This window comes from Hyaena hyaena, unplaced genomic scaffold (assembly GCF_003009895.1).
Source record: "Hyaena hyaena isolate Hyena2069 unplaced genomic scaffold, ASM300989v1 scaffold_1639, whole genome shotgun sequence".
NCBI lineage: Eukaryota > Metazoa > Chordata > Mammalia > Carnivora > Hyaenidae > Hyaena > Hyaena hyaena.
This window is the reverse complement of record NW_024082273.1, coordinates 209,288-231,455: the sequence shown is the minus strand read 5'-3', so window position 1 is coordinate 231,455 and position 22,168 is coordinate 209,288. Positions and strand designations below refer to the sequence as shown.

General features: G+C 41.6%; 1 protein-coding gene and 2 long non-coding RNA genes across 5 annotated transcripts in view; 1 reads left to right on the top strand and 2 right to left on the bottom strand.

Annotated features, from left to right (window-relative positions):
• Positions 1–3,151: 3,151 nt before the first annotated feature.
• On the bottom strand, positions 3,152–4,519 carry LOC120226257. Its single transcript, XR_005526985.1, has 2 exons — positions 4,486–4,519; positions 3,152–3,680 (listed from the first exon to the last, which is right to left on the bottom strand). It is a non-coding gene; the product is annotated as an uncharacterized LOC120226257 (long non-coding RNA).
• A 5-nt stretch (positions 4,520–4,524) lies between these two features.
• On the bottom strand, positions 4,525–6,344 carry LOC120226256. Of its 2 annotated transcripts, XR_005526983.1 has the most exons (5): positions 6,264–6,344; positions 6,069–6,135; positions 5,198–5,323; positions 4,987–5,078; positions 4,525–4,563 (listed from the first exon to the last, which is right to left on the bottom strand). It is a non-coding gene; the product is annotated as an uncharacterized LOC120226256 (long non-coding RNA). The 2 variants fall into 2 exon arrangements; XR_005526984.1 differs by lacking the exons at positions 5,198–5,323; positions 6,069–6,135 and having other exon boundaries at positions 6,136–6,344.
• Positions 6,345–7,428: 1,084 nt separating this feature from the next.
• Positions 7,429–22,168, top strand: part of PCDH10 (protocadherin 10) — a 61,418-nt gene continuing 46,678 nt past the window's right edge. For both annotated transcript variants that reach the window (XM_039224436.1, XM_039224437.1), the window contains exons 1-4: positions 7,429–10,059; positions 11,639–11,697; positions 12,248–12,354; positions 20,048–20,353. In XM_039224436.1, coding sequence (XP_039080367.1) covers positions 7,429–10,059; positions 11,639–11,697; positions 12,248–12,354; positions 20,048–20,353 — 3,103 coding nt within the window. The remainder of the gene's footprint in view (positions 10,060–11,638; positions 11,698–12,247; positions 12,355–20,047; positions 20,354–22,168) is intronic.

The following is a 22,168-nucleotide window of genomic DNA, read 5'->3' as shown; positions in this document are numbered from 1 at the left end:
GTTCTTAAAAAAATAACAACCAGAATTTCTCTTTTAAAGACCAGTTCAGAAATATACACAAAATAAATACAGATATTTGCACTGTATAAAATTAGTACACTTATTTCCCCCTCTAACTTTTAACAAACTCTGATAAACCAAGACAATAATTCTGGGGCCACTGATCAACATTGTACTTTTCAGGATTGGATGAGGCAGAAATGCCTTTCCTTTGCGCAAGTTTGTTTTATCAATTTCCATTTTTAATTATAAAAACCTACAATTTTCATGTTGGGCCCTTCTGCATGAGAAAGAGATGACTGGTTATAATCTATTCATCCTAATTTACAAAACATATTCAAGTTTGGGTTTCTTGACAATGCCATCTGCCCCCGCCACACATTCACACACACAAAACACCTCCTTAAATACATTTCCATGGCTCACCTCAATGACATACTGGCCATTCTGACAATGATAAAACTAGTACTCTTGTCAGTACAAAATCTGGATGAACCCCACTTCTAAATTAGTTCTTTTGTTTTGTTTTACCTTCGAACTGAAACTAGAGAAACATGTTGTAGAGAAGTGAGCCTCAACATGAGCATCAAGAGGTCTGGATTTGACTTTTGTATTAATTTCGTGAGTTACTTAAAATTTGAACATCCTTAGTATCTTTACCTATAATATTGAAATGATAATACCTATAGATATGGGAGGTTATGCTAACTTATTAAGAATTCTGGAAATACATTGGCTGTTTAAATGTAATTACTCAGTTTCACCTTTAAAAAATCAAAACTGTAATAAACTAAAAAAATCTTATAGTATAGCATTACCAGTTCCACTTAAATGATGCATCATGAAAATCAAGTTTCTAACACAAACAATTACACTAACTAGTGGTCAAACTGAGATAGATCACTTTCTTTTTATTGACGTATCTATTTGTTCTGTGTACTATTGTAATTCCAATTACTAATTACTCATGTAATTCTCAAGTTATGTTTGATATTCTTTACATGGTGTCTGTCTCCAGTAACGTTTTCAAACTCTTCAGAAAGTAATGCCATGGCTTATAACCCTAATCAAAATGTGGATAATCTCATTCTGTATTTATAAACTCAAGGGGTTTCCCCTTAAGAAAACAATTTATACTTGCCAAACAAACACTAGCATTACACTGACTGTATCACTGTCAGATAAGGAGCAAACACACTGACAAAGAAAAAACAGAATTCTAAATCCCCTTTTTCTTACTCAGATAATCAGGGCTTGCAATTAATTTTTGAAATTGTTCTGAATCGACCTTAATGTTTAAACCTTCTTTTCTACCTCGGGCCTCATCAGTATAACCCACACAGCATTCATGTCAGTAAAGCAGTTGGCGTTTTAAATGTGATGTCTTGTAGTTCTTATTTATAATCCTAATCATATCATTGGTTTCAGTAAACTTTCAGTAAGAGTGATTATTAATGCTGTCAAAAGCAGAAGCTGTAATTAGTTTTTTTCTTTTTCTTTTCATTTTCTTTTTTTTATAAACCTGGACAATTAAGATTAGGCCTAATAATGTGACTCTAGAGGCCTCTGGGTAATTAGAAGTTTCCTGTGGTTGAATATGTAATACAGCAAAGATACTATCTTTGCTTAAAATTCTACCCACACCCTAAAATACTTACATAAGCCACAAATGGTTAAATAAAAGCGCTATGAGCAGTCACTTGTCATAACACAGGGGTAACTGGATTTTTTTCCCCCAGATTCAAAAAACAAGCATCACATAAAGTTTTATCTGATTTTTTTTTTACTATAATTTAAGATGGTCATAAGACCTATTCTGTCTACTAAGGCCAAGATAAAATTAAGGCATATGACCTTCTTACTAACTTTGATATGTCTTTAACACACTTAGGAATTTAAAAATGTTCTGGAGAAATAGGATAAAACAAATATGTGGAAGGTAAGAGACATTTTTGAGAAATCAGATTTTCAAAATCCAAAGCAATGAAAGAAAAATGTAAGATAAGGTTATGCATTTTGATTTTCAAAGAAAGAGGTCATGATATAATAAGGAGTGTCATTCTAAATTAGATCTATTTATTTGCATTCTGAAAGAAGGTGTGGAACAAAACATGTTTCCAAAAGACTATTTATCACTCAAAGATACAGTATGTGAAGGAGCTGACCAGAATGTCAGTATGCTCAATGTTCACACCCCCACCCCCCCACCATACTCAGGGAAAAAAATATATATATATATATTTGGAACCCGTATCAGACACCATTGCCTAATTTTAAAATATTCCTGGACCTCTTATTGATCAATATCTCTTATAGAAAGGATGAGAGTGTAGCATCTGAACTGAAACAGTATTATTAGAAAATGATACCGTGAGCATTAGGATGTATAATTCATGTTGCTTTCATTTGCTCCGACCATTGTAAAAATCCATAAATCATTTTCTTCTTCATGTATTGCTTAAGTGCAATTTGTCATTTTGCATTAAAGGCCTGCTTCAGCTCATCAGTGCTTTTAATTCACTGTTTAGAGTTTAACAAAATGCTGGCCCTGTCTGGTAACTGAAAAGACACTGAAATGGGAAGCCGTACCAATATTGACCAGGTTAAACAAAATGGAGAAGAACATTTCTACTTTGAATATCAAGTGATGCTTTAAAGGAAGATCTAGCATTCCCAGTCCCGAAAATATGTATTGGTTTGTTCTCTGTTCAGTTGAGAGCATTACAACACAGTAACTGTAATGTTACTTGTTATATGCTTGTAATATGCTATAAATCTTTTCTAGAAACTTAGTCAACATTTTCTTTATAACTAGATGAACAAGACTATCAGTGCCTGTGGCATCGGCTCCAAAGCCTTGACTTCCCACCTCTAAAGTTAAGTTACACGACCACAAATAAATACACCTATTCCACGGATACCCATAAGAGGTGCCACACAGTCCATATTGCTCTCTGCACTCTCCTTGCTGGGAATGACAAATGCCAGGAACCATCTAGTTCAATCCTGGCCACGTCTGGTATTTGAAAGACTTCTTATTGACAATTAAAAATTTTTTTTCTTCCATTTCTTTAAAAGAAAAAAATCTCTCAAAGCTCCGGGCACACAGCAATAATAAGAGGATTTAGAAACAAATTGCTCTCAAGTCAAGTTAAATCACTGCAAACACTCATTTATCCAAATGCTGGTTAACAAACTTGTTTCCCTCCCACTTTTTCCACAAAAGGGTTAGGAAGAAAGCAACCCTGTTACCTAGTTCAAAGTTTCTAACTATGTACATAAAAAGCATTTGTGGGATCCTTAGCGCCCCCTAATTGCTGCTGCAATCTCAGAGGCCAATGAAATACACGAATGTGCGTCATCACTCTCATACACCAACCAGGACTTTTATGAAGATGGATTTTGATACACCCCTCAAAATAATAATTACTACCTTCCCACTCTGATTTTAGGATGCAATTGATTTTGGCCCAGTTGGCTCTCCTGGGGGTGGTGTTGGAGGTAGGGCTAGGGAGGTGCTCCATGGGTATCCCTGCTCCCTTCCCGGTCCAGTAATGGGGGGAAGGGGGATAGAGAGACACAGTTTATTACAGGATATTCTGCACTTCAAAGAGGTCGTGAACCCCACCGCAGATGCTCTTATTTACTTAATCACGGCTTTATTAATTTCTGGGATCCACCTAAGGGCACATAAAAGAAAGATGCATTTTTAAAAGGCTTTTTGTTTTGTGGGTGACGGGGTGGGGCTGTTTCATGGTTCCAGGATAAGGAGGCGGAAAAGGCTATTCATGCCAATATCTGAATCTTGCCCGGAACAAAATGCTCTCGCAGTTGCCCTTGGCTGGAGCTACCTAGACGCAAGAGGACGGGCTGGCTCGGGTCTGTTCCCCCTGGCAGAAGACCCCGCTATCACCCTGAGGGTCCCGGGGAGCCTTAGAGACTAGAAGTCCGAAAGGCGAGACCTCTAGAGGACCCGGGCCGGCGTCGCCGGCGAGGACACAGGCCTCTGTGACCCAAGAAATCCTGCAGAGCCCCCAACAGGCGAACCCTGCGGAACAGGAGCTCCAAAGCAAAATTCTCTGGCTTGCCCTATGCTGCTTTCGCCGCTAGGAGACGCCTGTAACCCACGTTTGCAGAGAGAGTTCCTGGCTCAAACACAACAGCTCCAAAAAAAAAAAAAAAAAAAAAAAAAAAAAAAAAAAAAAAAAAGCAGCTCAAGTGTTACAGTGGATGTAGTGATTATTTACAGGCAAATCTGGCCATCTCTCCACGTTCTCATCTCCACCTCTGGAAGCTCTCTCAGAGAACGCCCCCACGTCCGCCCAAACTCCATCTACATTTTGAAAACACAAACCCTCTTCTCCAAACAGTTTCAGGATCTGCATTGTCATTCAGCCACATGGCTCTCACACGCAAACACGCGTGCACACGCGCGCGCACGCACAAGTGTTTCCATATGTATAAATGAAAACATTAGAAAATGACCGTCATTTTAAAAAATGCTCCAGGATTCTGATGAGTCAGCTGGAAGAGCTCAAAATATTTCATTTCAGTCCTGCAGATCTAAAGAAAAGGGGGGGGGAGGGGTAGAAAGTACAGATGCAATGCCGTTATTAATATTCAGATACACTATAATCTCCTTTTCATTGATCCACAGGTCCTTTTTATAAACTGCCACTCCATTCTCAGCAGCAGACGTGATGCTAAAATCATTTTAACTGCAGCGGTTTTCTCGTGGCTATGGCCAGCAGTCAATTTACTGCAGCTGAAAAAGGATTAGCCATTTTTGCTGGCATCCTTTCCTTCCAACCGCTCAAAGGCACGACCCATCTCTACGAAAGAGCCCGGGGCCGAGGCGGAGGGTGGGGGAAGGGCAGGGCAGCCGGCACGCACTCTCGGGAGTCACAGGAGCGTGCCTCAGCCTGCAAGCACGCCCGGGGACGCTCGCTCGCCTTATTTCCCTATCACGAAGAGATGACAACGTACCTCGGGCTTGGGGAAACGGTCCGCCTTTTCTCGAAGGTTGTGTTGGTGTTACTTTCGTGTCATTCATTAGCAGCAAGCCGCGAGGGACAGTCCTATATTGTGGCAGAAGAAGACTAAACAGGGGCAGCCTTGGTGAACAAACAGTCCCCCTACAGCCCAGTAATTAGTGCAAAAATACGCTTTAAAACAATCTTTTTCTCGGAGAACTCACATTCATTCCACTCTCTAACCCTGAAGAGTTCGCGCTGTCTTTTAACTTCACAAGAACTGGCTGCAGAGATGCTCTGCTTCGCCCCCGCGTCACGGCGGTGCGGACTCGCGGCTCCTCAAGCGCATCCTGCGAGATGCGGGTGGGGGTGTCCGGGGCGCCGCCGGGGCTTTCACAGGCCGGTGCGCCAGGACGGGGAGGAGGGCGCCTTGCACCATAAGTGTGCGAGCTCATTCCCCGATAACCGCAGAGGCAGTTACCCTGGCCCCGCGTGTGCTCGGCCCCTGCCCGCCTACCCACCCTCCCCCCTGCGCGTGTTCTCAGCAGCTCGGCTCTTCTGGTCTCGCGGTCTTGCCCCAGACTGGGCAAGAATCGGTGCCTGGGTGTGTAACGCGGGCGGGGAAGGGGATCTCCAAAGGTCAGAACAAGCGGAAAAGAGCCTGTGCGCGCCGCGGTGGCACCCGGCCCGGCGCGGCGCAGGGAGACCCGAGGCGCCTCACTGCGCCCGGCGGCGTTCGGCGGCCGGCGAGCCGGGCGTTAGGCGCGCGCGCCCGAAGGCGGAGCTCAAGGGAACCTCAGGCAGTGACCAAAGAGCCCTACCTAGGTCCCCAGGGGAAATAACCCATTTGGTAAGATTGTTATGGATACACACTGAGAAAGGGAAGAGGCACAGCTGTAGTAGCTGCCAGCCCACATCTCCTGGCGTGAATCCTTCGGCTTTTCAGGACCCACCTCCGCCCCACACGCCAGCTGCTTCCCTCCTTTCCATACAGCCCCTGTAGACCCTCACGCTTAGTTTGGCAGAACGCATGTTATAGACCTTTTTAAAATGGTACAGCCAGTCTCCCTTAATTAGGTAACCCCTGTCAGTTACCGGCCCCTCTGCAACTTTTCTCCCTTCTCGGTGATTGATTTCCACGATCAGTAGTAAAGGAAAATACCTTGAAGGAAAAAGAATGTTGGCGTCATTGGAAACCCCGCTCCTGGGAGAGGATACCGCCGCTGTTGCGATTATGTTTTCGCATTTGCTGATGCAAACAGGGGAACCTCTCTATTCCCTCTCCGTTACCTGCGGCTGGGGACTGGGAACTTTCCGCGGCAGAGGCCCCAGCCAGCGCCTCGGGACCTGCCGCGCTGTTCTCGCGCTCACACTCACACTCACCCCGGCCGCCCGCCCCGACGCGGCTTCCACCCCGCCCCTCCTGGCCGCCGAGTGACGACCGTGATTGACAAGCGTGTCGGCCACTGAGCGGTGCCTCGGTGGGTGGTGCTCCTCAGCGATTGGTTGGCAGAATGAGGGCGCTGCGCAAAAACATAAAAGCGGAGCGCTCGGAGCTCAGAAACTGCCAGCCGAGATCACAGGCTCTAGGGCTGAAGCAGGAGGAGGGAAAAGACTGGGAGGAAGAGAGACAGGTTAGAGGGAAAGAGGCTGGGGGAGAAAACAGCAGGAAAGAAGCTGCTCGTCACACTTCTAGAGAGGGAAACGATGGTGGAGATGAGGACAGAGAAAGAGAAAACTATGAAAGCCAAAAAATACAAATAAAGCGAAAGAGGAGAAAATGCCAAGAAGAACATCCATCCGGAGAAACGAAGAGAATGAAAGTTTTATGCTGCAGAGCCGTTCTGTGTTTTTCCGGCACAAAATTCTCTTGCTGTTTTTAAGCCCTTTTGCATTTGCCAGCCGTTGACATTGAGGCATGTGCAGCGGTGCCAGCAACGTCTCCTCTTCCTTCTCCTCTTCCTCTTCATCTTCCTCCTCCTCCTCCACCATCACCACCACCACCGCCACCACCACCTCCTCCTCCTCCTCCCCCTCCTTCTTTTCCTCCTCCTTCTTCTCCTCCCATCAGCAAGAAGACAAACCGAGGACAGTCTTGAAATATCGAAATTTCCTCCTTGGGATTTGCCAGCGCCGCGTTGCGCCAAGACTGTCGGAATAAAGGACGCTGACTGTTGTATTATTATTTTATTAATTGGTCAGTGGGAAGATTACAGATGAGGAAAGGGGACGCCTGTCACCCTTCCTGCGCTAAGATTGAAAAATGAGGCTGAATTGGGGGAAGCCCTAAAATGAAGCAAAAGGAATAAGATTTTTTAAGGACAGAAAGCCACAGGAGCCCTCCACACAGCGCACTTTTATTTGTATTTTTTGAGATTTTTTTTTTTTCGTGGTGGTGGGGGAGGTGATTGGGTGGCTGGCTGGCTGCGGGAAGCTGCTTCCTTTCCCTTTGGAGATGATTGTGCTATTATTCTTTGCATTGCTCTGGATGGTGGAAGGAGTCTTTTCCCAGCTTCACTACACAGTGCAGGAGGAGCAGGAACATGGCACTTTCGTGGGGAATATCGCTGAAGATCTGGGCTTGGACATTACAAAACTTTCAGCTCGCAGGTTTCAAACGGTGCCCAACTCGCGGACCCCTTACTTGGACCTCAACCTGGAGACCGGGGTGCTGTACGTGAACGAGAAGATCGACCGCGAGCAAATCTGCAAGCAGAGCCCCTCCTGCGTCCTGCACCTGGAGGTCTTCCTGGAGAACCCCCTGGAGCTGTTCCGGGTGGAGATCGAAGTGCTGGACATCAATGACAACCCCCCCTCCTTCCCGGAGCCGGACCTGACCGTGGAGATCTCTGAGAGCGCCACGCCGGGCACCCGCTTCCCGCTGGAGAGCGCCTTCGACCCAGACGTGGGCACCAACTCCTTGCGCGACTACGAGATCACCCCCAACAGCTACTTCTCCCTGGACGTGCAGACCCAGGGGGATGGCAACCGATTCGCGGAGCTGGTGCTGGAGAAGCCGCTGGACCGAGAGCAGCAAGCGGTGCACCGCTACGTGCTGACCGCGGTGGACGGGGGAGGAGGGGGAGGAGGAGGGGAGGGAGGGGGAGGCGGCGGGGGAGGGGGCCTGCCCCCCCAACAGCAGCGCACCGGCACTGCCCTACTCACCATCCGAGTGCTGGACTCCAACGACAACGTCCCCGCCTTCGACCAACCCGTCTACACTGTGTCTCTACCAGAGAACTCGCCGCCGGGCACGCTCGTGATCCAGCTCAACGCCACAGACCCAGATGAGGGCCAGAATGGCGAAGTCGTGTATTCCTTTAGCAGCCACATTTCGCCCCGGGCGCGGGAGCTCTTTGGCCTGTCCCCGCGCACTGGCCGGCTGGAGGTGAGCGGAGAGCTAGACTATGAAGAGAGCCCGGTGTACCAAGTGTACGTCCAAGCCAAGGACCTGGGCCCCAACGCGGTGCCCGCGCACTGCAAGGTGCTGGTGCGAGTGCTGGATGCTAACGACAACGCGCCCGAGATCAGCTTCAGCACCGTGAAGGAGGCGGTGAGCGAGGGCGCGGCGCCGGGGACCGTGGTGGCCCTGTTCAGCGTGACCGACCGCGACTCCGAGGAGAACGGGCAAGTGCAGTGCGAGCTGCTGGGCGACGTGCCGTTCCGCCTCAAGTCCTCCTTCAAGAACTACTACACTATCGTGACCGAAGCCCCCCTGGACCGGGAGGCCGGGGACTCCTACACCCTGACCGTGGTGGCGCGGGACCGCGGCGAGCCGGCGCTCTCCACCAGTAAGTCGATCCAGGTGCAGGTGTCAGATGTGAACGACAACGCACCGCGGTTTAGCCAGCCGGTCTACGACGTGTATGTGACCGAGAACAACGTGCCCGGCGCCTATATCTACGCGGTCAGCGCCACGGACCGCGACGAGGGCGCCAACGCCCAGCTAGCCTACTCTATCCTCGAGTGCCAGATCCAGGGCATGAGCGTCTTCACCTACGTGTCCATCAACTCGGAGAACGGCTACTTGTACGCCCTGCGCTCCTTCGACTACGAGCAGCTCAAGGACTTCAGCTTCCAGGTGGAAGCTCGCGACGCCGGCAGCCCCCAGGCTCTGGCCGGGAACGCCACCGTCAACATCCTCATCGTGGATCAGAACGACAACGCCCCTGCCATCGTGGCGCCCCTGCCTGGGCGCAACGGGACTCCCGCGCGGGAGGTGCTGCCCCGGTCGGCGGAGCCGGGTTACCTGCTGACCCGCGTGGCCGCCGTGGACGCAGACGACGGCGAGAACGCCCGGCTCACCTACAGCATTGTGCGGGGCAACGAAATGAACCTCTTCCGCATGGACTGGCGCACCGGGGAGCTCCGCACCGCGCGCCGGGTGCCGGCCAAGCGCGACCCCCAGCGGCCTTACGAGCTGGTGATCGAGGTGCGCGACCACGGGCAGCCGCCCCTGTCCTCCACGGCCACACTGGTGGTGCAGCTGGTGGACGGAGCTGTAGAGCCCCAGGGAGGGGGCGGGGGCGGGGGCGGGGGGTCGGGGGAGCATCAGCGCCCCAGCCGCTCGGGCGGCGGGGAGACCTCGCTGGACCTCACGCTCATCCTCATCATTGCGCTGGGCTCGGTGTCCTTCATATTCCTGCTAGCCATGATCGTGCTCGCCGTGCGTTGCCAAAAAGAGAAGAAACTGAACATCTACACCTGTCTGGCCAGTGACTGCTGCCTCTGCTGCTGCTGCTGTGGCGGTGGGGGCTCGACCTGCTGCGGCCGCCAAGCCCGGGCGCGCAAGAAAAAACTCAGCAAGTCCGACATCATGCTGGTGCAAAGCTCCAACGTGCCCAGTAACCCGGCCCAAGTGCCGGTGGAGGAGTCCGGGGGCTTCGGCTCCCACCACCACAACCAGAATTACTGCTACCAGGTCTGCCTGACCCCTGAGTCCGCCAAGACCGACCTGATGTTCCTTAAGCCCTGCAGCCCTTCGAGGAGTACGGACGCTGAGCACAACCCCTGCGGGGCCATCGTCACCGGCTACACAGACCAGCAGCCCGACATCATCTCCAACGGAAGCATTTTGTCCAACGAGGTAAGGCTGAAGCGAAAGGACCACCATCTCTCATCTCCTCCATCTGAAAGCCTCCTCTAGCCCGGCCCTTGTATCTCTGGTGCACCATGTATTTATATTTAGGATATTAACTTATTTGTATCTTTGTGGGGGGGGTAGGAACTGGGGAGGAGGGAAGCTATCCCACCCCTTCGTATGTAACCCAAACTTCGCGGTGTCCCTACTTTCTGCGCCCCACCCTCCACATTTACTTTCATTTCCTCCCCTTGGTGCTTTGCCACCCTGGACCTTCCTCCCTCCCTCTGGCATCGTTCCTTTAAAATCCTAACCCCTTCTCAGTCCTTTCCCTTCTCAGTTCTCTGAGGGTAAAGGGAAAAGTACGCGGGGGGCCGAGGGAAATGTGATGGAGGGACTTTCTGGCACCGGCCAAGGTCTTTTTCTCTTTGAGTTTGTCCCAGGCGTTAATAAAGTTAATGCTGTTTGCTTTGTTTATCGATGCTTTCAGTCGCGTGTAAAAGTAAGCTATAGATTGTTTAACTTTGCACAGTTGTCTAAACTCGAATGCATGTTCTAGCGAATAAGTTATCAGATCCTTGTCCTCTGAACTCGGGTTGCAGAAAAGCCTTCAGTTCTGCTCTGGACAGCATTTACAGACGCTCTTGAAGCCCAACGCCCACACAGTGTGAATTTGAATGAAGTTGCTTTGGCACAGACCCCTGTAAGCGTAAACTAAAGAAAGGCTTAAACAATTGTTACCTTAAATATATCTTTTTAACCAATAATCACCTCTTGCCACTGGTCTTGATAAATCACTGCTGTTGGCTTTCTTCCTCGAAGAATTTGGCTTGTCAATTCCGATTTCTTCTTAAAAGATGGAGAAGTGGCAAAGTTGGAAGGAGGGAGGGAGGGAGGGGAGAACAGAGTCGATTTATGTACAAGAAAGTTTGGACCGGAAAAGGTGTGTGGATGGTGGAGGTGGGGAGGAGAATGCAGAGGGCATTTGGAGGGGGAAAAGTATGCGGGGGGGGGGGGGGAGCATTATGAATTCCTTTCTTGGCAGGTTCTTTTATTTGAGTCTTAGATATTATTAATTGACTTTCATGAATATTTGTACAGCTCATTTGTATCTTAAGCACATTTTGAAAATAAACTACAAAATAATTCCATAATATCCAAACTTTTTGCTTATTGAGCGTGCTGTTTTTCTTGTGTCAACCAGTATGCACCCAAACACTTTTTTAGGCCACTGAAAGAAAGACTGTAGAGATTACCTAGGTTGACTCTATTAGTTTATGAGCCCTAGCTATGAGGTCATTTGCATTCTCTCCTTAAAAACACACATACACACATTTCAAATTGGCTTTTTGTTTTTGGAATTTTTTTTTTAACTTTTATTGAAAGTCTGGATTGAAGTGTCTGTGCATATCTTCCCCACCCCACCCTTACCCAGCAATCACTAGGGTGAGGTCTTAGAATAGCTCGAAAATTCATAAAAACGTACACAATTACTTAAACTAGACTCAATTCCTAACCTCAAAAAAAGACTACTAGTTAAACCCTTAGCATTCAAATGCTCTTGATTTATTTATTTTTTTTCTAGACTAAACACCAGCGAGCAGAGCTCAGCTATCTAGTTGACAGACCTCGCCGAGTTAACAGGTATGGACTCTTTTTTCTCCTACCTTGGTGTGTGGACAATTTACTGCCTACTAAAATCAGGGGTTAGGTGTATTATTCAATATTAAAATATAAAACATATAAAGCATTTCCAGCTAAGGCAGAACATACATACTGATTACGTTGGGGTTCCCAGACCACATATTAAAATGTGGATATATTTCATCTATATACAGCTTACTGAATATATTTGAATATCTTATCAATTTACGCTCCTACACTGCTTCTGATAGTCTCCCTAACTGTTCAAAGTGTATGCATACTCTCCTTTATAAAAATCATATGAGCATATACATAACTCTAATCATAGAACAATGACTAAACCAGACATGCCTTAGGGGCTCAAACCACCTACTGTGCTCAGTTTTGAAGAGCTTGGCTTAAGGTGATGAAAACTAGCTTTATGCAGAAATAAAGCCAACTGAGAGGTCTGTGAATCTGCAGCACCGTTGTTGACCATGTGGTGGCAGAAGAATGTTTTCTGTGTTTCTTCACCTTTTTTATTCTAATATTCACATTTTTGTACTTCTAGTTCTGCATTCCAGGAAGCCGACATAGTAAGCTCTAAGGACAGTGGTCATGGAGACAGTGAACAAGGAGATAGTGATCACGATGCCACCAACCGCGGCCAGTCAGCTGGTAAGTGTGTTCAAAGAGCAATACTGACTTTTCAGTATTGGGTTTTTTGTTGTTGGTGGTGGTGTTGGTGGTGGTGGTGCTGTTTTAAGTAAATCGAGGAAGAATGATGTCCTAGGTAATTTTCTGTAGGTTTAATGTTCGTAAATCCACAGAAAAATGGCGTCATCTTACGTTGATAGGTGTATATTCAAAGAAGATTATGAAATTTTAATGTTCCTTTAAAGAGGTAAAGCCAGAGATACATTGTGAAATATGTTAGAATATGAGCTATCTTTTCCTTATGTAATGTTATTTAGTGCAATTATATTGTATACAAAGAGCTATAGATTTCTCACCTGGTCCAGTCCTCAGTCTTTAGTCATTAAGGTATTATTAGACTTGTTTATGGATGAGGTAACTGAAGATGAATGAAATTGATTGAACTGCACAAAGTCACAAGAGAATAATTGGATGATTGGGAACTAGAATCCAAATTTCTTCCTTTTGAGAGCAGTGCATTTTGTAAGCCACTGAGTATTGAATGGTAGAAGGAGTGGTGATTAAAAGTCATGGATAGACTGAAAGCAGGATTTCCAATCTGGGTTCTTAGGCTCCAGGACATTAAGAAACATTTGATAATGTGGATTTTCTCGAGCATCCTAGATTTCCTGATATTTTCAATAGGGTCCATGGCCTGTCAAAAGTTGAACCCTGTGTGTATTTGCTTAATGATAGTCACTGATGGGGTTGCAATGTGACACAGATGTTTTACATAGTTTATTTACTTTATTTTTCTCTATATAAATTTAACTGCTAAGCTTTATAGGATGCTGATAGCTCTGCTCATGAGTCCTTAAAGAAAACACTTTAAAAATAAAATATGTGCCTTAAAATGAAGAAAATGATTTCATAATGGTTGGATTTTCTTTCCACTTCATTGGCATTTCAGTTAAGAAGAGCGCTTGTTGTTTGTGTGTGTGTGTGTGTGTGTGTGTGTGTGTGTTTTCCAACATGCTAAAAGAAATGGAAAGACAAATTAACTAACTTTTGTGACTTACAAAAATGTCCATCATGGGGCCATCTCTGGATTCAACTCTGTTCACTTGCTTTCGAGCTTTGTTTTGGTTAACGATGTAACCCTAGAGCGATAGAGTCCTCAGTCTCAAGGTAACACCGGTCCTAGAGAGCACACATTCCTGAACACACTCAGTGGACCTCTAAACTGTGCTGAGGCAGTATGTCAAAGGGCAGCCCACGCCCCACGGTCGCCTGGCAGCCGTGGTTGCTGCAAGCCTCTCACTTGGCTAATGTGTGCTGTGTCTGAGACTGACTTAGCCTTGGGAAACACAGGCAGGAGGAGGGGAGGAAAAAGGCTGCTCAAGGGTCTCTTTATATTGCTGCAAGTCATTAATATGCAGACCTAATGAGACCTGAGAACAGCCAAGAATCCCCGGAGGTCCCTGCCCCTTGCGGGCCTTCACGCTAAGTGAACAGAGCATCTATTTAGTGTCTGGGAACCTGACAACAAACCAGATCTTGCCAGAAGTTTATATTTGAGTACAAAGTCCCTTTCATTTTTGGCCTATATATGGCATATGATTTATTGTTATCTTTAAAAGCCTGTACATTTAGAATTGCTCATTCCTGTTCTTTTTTCAGGGTTTCTAATTTAAGTTAGCCTGTTTAAAACTTTTAAAACAAAATGTATGATATTAAAACAGAGTCTCTGGTGCATGTATCCTTGGGTGCATTTTATTCTTTTCCCACTCCCCCCCCCCAACTTTGTCTTTTTCTGTAGCACTCCACTCTCAATGAACATTTCAATTAGTTTAGTCCCTCAGACATAATGAGCTATAATAACCTAACCAAAGAAAGAGAAACGAATAAACATCTGCAAAAAGTGCTAAATTTGGAAGAGGGATGGGAATATATTCTTATCAATGCGTCTTCCCAGTAGCTATTTCATTTCACAGGCACTCAGTGTTGCCATTTTGGTAATGTTTCTTTCGAATTATTTGAGATGTCAAAGCATTACAAGGAGAATTAGAATGCTAAATTTTGTGCTGGAAAATTTTCCAAAAAGCAAGGCAGTTTGTATTTTTCTTTATCCATGGCAAAATTTTGTCTCTATCTTTACATTCTCAAACACAAAAAGCATTACAGAATTAACGGTTTACTTTTGTATTTCCTTGGAAATTACAGGGCAGCCACAAGATACTGAGTGCAATAACTGCTCTTTTAGAATTGTAATGACACGCTTGTATTAAGAAGTAATCTCACCTTTGTGTGCTGAATTGCAATCAGATTTAATATGTCTAATTGTATGGTAAGAATGATTTTGAAGTATTTTCTTTTATTAAGTATGAAACCCTAAATGCAGAAAATTGAAATCCATTTACTTAATGACTTTTTTCCAGTCCCTACTGATGTTGTGTCCTATAAACTTCACATCAAGTGGCTATAATATTTTCTAAAAGTTAAGCCCATTTCAGGTAAATAAGTACATCTGTTTTATTGCCTGTCTTATAAAGCCAGGTATTAATGATCTTCCAATTGTGTAATATTTAAGAAATAGTATTCATAGCACATCCATTTTCAGGTTTAGGATATAAAAAACAAAATTCATACGCATCAGCAAATCTCACTAAGCTAGTCTTTAGGGGAAGAACACCAGATTGCCATGGAAAAATAACATTAGAAAGATACAGGTTCTGAATTCTCTACTTTAGTGTGTACCTTATTCCTCATTACATTATATAGACTATTTAGCTTAGCGCTTCACCTGTTTAAGCTCCCTAACGTTTTATTTGTCTCCGATTTCTTTTTCTGCGTTAGCATTACTTTGTATTTATTTATGTCGATATGCCTTCTATTTATTCTACTATGAATAGTTTTCTTTTTTGTTCTTTCTCCACCCTCCCCCTTTGCTTTTCTCCTTTCTATGCCATTTGGAGTCACCAATCTTGTTCATAGAAGGGCTTTAAACACGGAGGCAGCTGCACAGAGAATCACATAAGCTTTTTCAGTTTTCTACTGCACCTGGCTCCATGTGTGAAATCCTTCGGCTTGACCACTGCTCTGTGGCATTTTCTTTCTATTGCCTTGTCAAGGTGCTTTCCGTTTTTTTTCAGTGCGCTATTGATGTATTGGTTAGATATGGCAGGAGTCCAGGGAGATGTGGTAAATGTATGCATAAACCATCACAAGAGGAAAATCTGATTAATCACAGATTACATAGCCACAAATAAATCAAACTGTACTTAAAAGAAATATGGTTTCAATTTTGTTTATTATATCATGAGATTAAAAGATTTTTTTTCTGATTTGGAATACTGATACAAAAATTTTAGTTGTATACTCTTAAACATTTTGGCATTATTGCAAGTACATCTAAAGAGATGTATTTAGCTTTAAGAATTTTTTGCCTCGCTTATGAAATACTTGTGATGTGCATACTGCAATTATCAATTCATTTTCAATATTTGTGCCTTCTTAAAAATACATATTGAAGAGGATAGTCCTAAGAAGCAATTCAGAAGTGATTCTGTTAAAGTTACTTGTTAAAGTTTACCTGAAAATTGTCAAATGGCTCTTTCTTGTACATTTGACCTTCAGTTACAAGGAAACTTAGATTAGATGTGTTAATTTTTTAGCTAATGATTGAGATAGATATGTGATATGTGGTCAAAATCTGACTACATGTTAAAAAAAAGCAAAGTGATTTGAATTGCCAGTGTTTCCAAACAAGTAAAGTATATCATGAAACATCTTCAACCATGGCACCATTCTTACAACACCAACAAGTCAATTTTTGGCTTATCATCAATACAAATTTCCCTTTCCCAGCTCCACTCTGAATTTAGATACTGGCAGATTCACATCTGGATTTGTAAATAAAGTGAATTTACGTGATTGTTTGCAAAAGCTTATTCAGGTTCCTGGTGAAAATCTGAACTACAACTTGATGCTACAGAGAGATTTATAATTGGCAAAAAAATATGTGACAAAACATTAGAGCAAATGGAGAAAAATATCAACACTTTGGAAGACTAATAAGTCGGGAGAAATTTTGATGCACATGTTTTGATTTTTCATGAGTGAATCATGTCGATAAATATCTGCCTCCAAGCTATCCTTTCCTAAATCTTACAGCAACTTTTGTGGTTATAATTAATATCTCTTCATGTTGTTGCTGTTGTTGTTAAGTGGTAGAGGAGGACTGGAAATTTCCTCAAAATAATTAAGTATTGATTTTCTTTTAAATTAATTTATCGTGCTATGAAAAATTAACCATTTTTATGAAGGCTTGGTGCATGAGAAAGAAATGTACATATAACTTTGTATTATCACATTCATCAGAAAATAGCAAACTGAATATAATTATAATATTTTTGAAATCATGATTTACTCTCAATGGTAATATCACTGACTCCGACTATAAAGAACAAGTTACTTGCCAGTTAAAAAATATGTATTTTAAAATTTGTCTAAATATATCTTTGCATAACAGGCAGTCTATCACATCAGCTGTCATGCCTTGTAGAACAGATTATTTCTGAGAAGTGGGAGAAATAAATAACTAGGAGAAGAAATTTCAAGTAATATATATATATATATATGTTGAGATGTTTCTTAGAAATTATCCAAACTTCAAAACTGAGGTTTGGCCTGTGCTTTTCTGCTATACAAATCTCACAGGTTCTATAGTAGGGGCATTTGAATGAGAAAATATAAAAATCCCATTGAATTTATCTTCTCTTGGGACTTCAATTTGAATATTAAAAAATTTCAAGAACAATGTGAAAGGCACACATTTTAATACGTCACCTGTCCTGGAAGGCCTGGGATTCCCGTATATCATGTAGTCATTTATCACAATAAAACTTAAGTATACTTCTGCTTATTTGGCCATTAAAAAGTCTATTTGAGGGCACTGGTGATAAATGAAAGAAGGTAAAAAAAAAAAAGTATCTTTCAGTGACTTCCTGAAGTGAGGATTGGTAACAAGTATATTTATTTGGTTTTCAGATTATATATCTAAAAGACAAATAATTTGGAATGCATTGATGTAGTGTTGATGTTATTTTTAAAAAATTTTGTTTCTGTGTCCGATATTTTCCTCATGAGAAATTGGTACACTTGTTTTATCAGTAAAACCAGTGAAGTGTGTTCACGCACAATTTATAGCATCTTATCTTTCACTCTGGTTATATAAAGCTATGTGGTTTGCTACGGGAATCACACTTTAAAAAGACTAGTTCATAGATTTAGTAAGAACATTATTTACAAGTGTTTTCTCTGTCAAGTAAAATTGTTCTTCCAATACAGTGCTTCATCCTATTTCTCATTTATCTTGTTATGCACATGACACAATTTTTGTACAAGTTTTCAACTCATGAGAACTTGACTATATCATCTAAGAGAACTTTAACTAACCTCTGATAATTAAAGAAGCCTAAAACCAGAAAACCAGACACTTCAAGAAAAGAAAATGGGCACAACTGAGTATAAACTATTTAATTAAGTTCTTCTAAAAGTACCTTCTAACACGCATAACATCTTAGTAATGTTGAGTGACTAGTTTATTAAAATTTTTCCATAAGAGAGAAGATCATATTTAAAATTAGGAGAGCAGTTGAGAGTATAGCCGCTCAAAAAGATGTGAAGGATTGTTAACGGTCTCATGTTGTATATTTAAAATGGTATGCATCAGTCCTGTGAGAAAAAAACTGTATTAATTCCAAAGTTTGCATTAGTACCCATCTTTATTAGGGTTTAATAATGTAGTTTTATCTTAATATTTGAATTAATTCCACCAATTTCAAATTTAATATGATTTGAATTTAATTTTAAATTAAATAATTGCTCACAATCATTTTACTCTGAACAGTAATTCCATCTATCAAAAAAATTTTTTTTGCCATGATACTGTAAATAGGGAGTGTTTCTAGTACAGTATTCAAAATATAAATCTCTTTGGTTCTATAGATTTTACTCACCTAGGATGTCAGTGTGTATCAGGGACATTTTTCTTCCCCTTCTCTTTTTCTTTCTACATATCTCTGAAGAAATAGAAAAAAAAAAATACTCAGGTACTCTGGTGTCAAAAAAACACTGACATATTTTACATGCTTTCTTAACCTGGTTCCTTATCCTGGTTTCAGCTCACGTCTAAGTTCCTCAACAGTTCACTGATCAGTAATTTATTTCGAGGCTTATGCATGACAATTATCAATGGAACACTTTAATCGAAACCAGACTCAGCATTATACACAGCTTAATTTAAAATAAAAAAGTCATAAAGTGAGATTAATATATGATAAGAAGATTCATTTTATCTCTTTAAACATAATTTACATAATTAACTGTTCTTATCTCCAAAATACTTGTGGATAATCTAGAAGATTAATACTCTGAAAGAATTATTTTCTGTACCTTGTGTATACAGATGTTAAAATATACACACACAAACACCTAAACCTGTTTGTGACCAAAGGCCATCAAGAATTTAAAAACTAAAACACAGGAGTTCAAAATCGCTCATGGTATTTATAAGAATAAACAGATGGGTTCATTAAATAAATATTACTCTGTTGATTAAAAAAGAAATTCATCATGCATTTGAGAGTTTCTTATATGCAGAATAATCATACTTGAGTTATTGTAAACTGATCCTGTTTAAAAACATGAACAATAAACGTGTTAGCATGTTTAGAAAAATATTAAAATGTGATTATAGTTTACATACTTGTTTTTCTGAGTAGGGGTAGTTACCAAAATGAATGTCAAATGGGATTCTACAATTCTCAAAACTGTTATGCTTTGCTTGAGAAATTGAGCTTTCTTGAGTCATAATCAGATAGTGTTTCATAGTCTAGTTAATCTGTGAGAGACAATGAAACTTGAAGGTGTCATTTGAAATCTGAGTATCCTGGGATTAATAAGGAAATAGTTCTGTGTTCGCTCGGACAAGTGTTTCCAATGTGGGACAAGTAGTAAGGTATTTGTCGCTAGTATCTGCAGCTTACTCACATTACACTTGATTACTTTGATTTCACTAATTTTAGTCATCTGTTCTGGGTTTGTCTGTAGTGGCAAATAATAAATAGTAACATGGGCTACCAGAATGTCATTGAGCTATACCTTTTAGGGTCATTTTCTGAGAACCTAAGAAAGCATGCTCTTGGCATGGCTCACAAAATGTTTCATTCTTGTTATTTATTGGTTTATCAATATGTGTGCTGTATTTCTCTTAAATTTCATTCTCTCTTTAATGTCTAGATTTCTTAATCTAACTATCATCAGTTGTGTTCATGTATTTCCAATGTTTTTATCTCTAAGGCAAAAAAAAAAATATGTTGGACCCCTTATCATCATTAGAGATTATGTATTATAAAAGCTTTATACTTGCATTTTTCTCGATTGTGAATTTCACCAGAGATTTTTTAACATATTCATTTTTTTTCTACTCACCATTTCCTAGTCCCCCCCCCCCAGTTTTTTCCCAACTCTGAGAATTTTAGAAACATCTTCCTCAGGGTCCTCTTTGCTAGAAGAATCTAACCCTTTGCGCAATAGTACAAAGACATTTTTGGTTCCTATGAGGTTAAGGCAAGAACAGTTTGGCAAAACACATTCACTCAGCACTCTTTATGCTACCTGTAATCTTTCACGTTAGTGAAACCTGAATCTGTAGTGTCTCTTTTGCTTACAGGTATGGATCTCTTCTCCAACTGTACTGAGGAATGTAAAGCTCTGGGTCACTCAGATCGGTGCTGGATGCCTTCTTTTGTCCCCGCGGATGGACGCCAGGCTGCGGATTATCGCAGCAATCTGCATGTTCCTGGCATGGACTCTGTTCCAGACACCGAGGTGTTTGAAACCCCAGAAGCCCAGCCTGGGGCAGAGAGGTCTTTCTCCACCTTTGGCAAAGAGAAGGCCCTTCACAGCACCCTGGAGAGGAAGGAGCTGGATGGACTGCTGTCTAATACACGAGCGCCTTACAAACCACCATATTTGAGTAAGTATTACATAAAAAGCTTTATCAAAGTATTCCCTTTGAGGGAATAAAGTTCACCATGCCATTCTTTTTAGTGAAAATAGGGCTCAGGTTGTTTTTCAGAAACAAAGATAAAAGTGACTCTTGGATCCAGGCAGTACTTTACTATGAAAAAATGAATATGCTTAACAGGAAGACAGGTTCCTGTGTTAGGACATGGTTGTTGACAACAATCAAACATAACTTTTGATGTTGAAAACATTTTTCAAATGTGTTTCATATTTCCTTTGAATATTGCTCTCTTGCTTACTTGATTTCCATGTGTTTTGAAGAGCTTAATTAAGATGGAAAAACATCTCTTGACACTTGAGTCACTGGGAGATCTTTTTTATTTATTGATGCCAGCATTATCGCATAATCATCCTTTTTCCACAGCGACATTAAACATTTGATGCTAAATTAGGGAATCAGTGCAGCTATCACTTTGACCATTCAACATGATTAAGAAATAGGTTCATATGGAGTAAAGTCTCTGATCAGAATCAGCGGAACTATGTGAGGGAAACATATAAATAAAGCACTAGTCTTCATTTACTTAAAATAATACGTTCTTCTAATAATGGAGACATTGAAAATTGTACTCTGTTCTTTCAGTATTGGGACCATATTCTCTAAGTGGATTATTTTATACAACTACTGTGAAAATAAAAATGCTTAGAGATTCTAGTTAATTTCCTTTGAGGATCTTGGTAATGAAATTATCCTATTATTCTCTGCTACAAAGGAATCATTTTCTTTTAGTCAATGGGTAAATACCACTGACAATTCAATTGTTTGGTCAAACCACATAAACTAGTATTTGATAAGGATGAAACTCATGAAAACTCAATCAAAAGATGACTTTTATCTTGTGTAGCAAATCTAACATACCTGTTGTTTTCTTACATTCATTTTCTAGTACAAAAAAATCATGAAATCATGTTAGAAATAAAAATAAAATAGTTTGCAAATGTATCCTTTCTTTCATGACTTCAGGGATGGGAGGGAAATAGAAAAATACTTAAAGGAAAGACAAAAATTAGAAGAACATATATTTCAATTCATGAATGTAAATATGAAAGGCATGAATTGAATACACTGAGGACAAGACTAGTACTCTAGACATTGATAAAGGAATGGTTCTGCCATTGGAAACATACATTATGATGGCAACAATGATTAAACTGTTTTATGAAGGATTCAATTCAACTTTTTAGATTTCCTGAAAATATCATTACTCCATGCATGATATAGTATTTTATTATTTCAGAACCAAATAATTTCTCTTCTCTATAAACTATTGATATTTATTTTGCTTTATTTTTTAAAGCTATAAAATACAAGAGGACCTCATATACTTAAGGAAAATATTGAAATGTCTAACATCATTACTAACGAAATTTGGATACTAAAGTCCTCAAGTTTAGCTCACACATCTACACACATTAATGATTTAAAATAACCTAAAATAGTTATGTGTGTTGCTAGATCAAGAATGCATATATTATTTAATTAGGAAAATTAAAATTTGTTTCTGTATCACTCAGATACGGTACAATAAATTAGTTTTAAACTACTTTTTTTCCGTTTTAGCCAGCTCACACCACTCAAACTTTAGAGTTTGGGATGAAGTGTGACCTAGGTGAAAACTAAGCAAAAATATAAGTGTTTTGTTATTTTTACTTATACTCTCCTTAGCTATTCATACAACTTCAACTTTTAGTGTTTAATGTCATCTTAAAATTACATCATGGGCCTGATTTTAATAGACATAGCCAGTTTTATGGTTAATTTAAG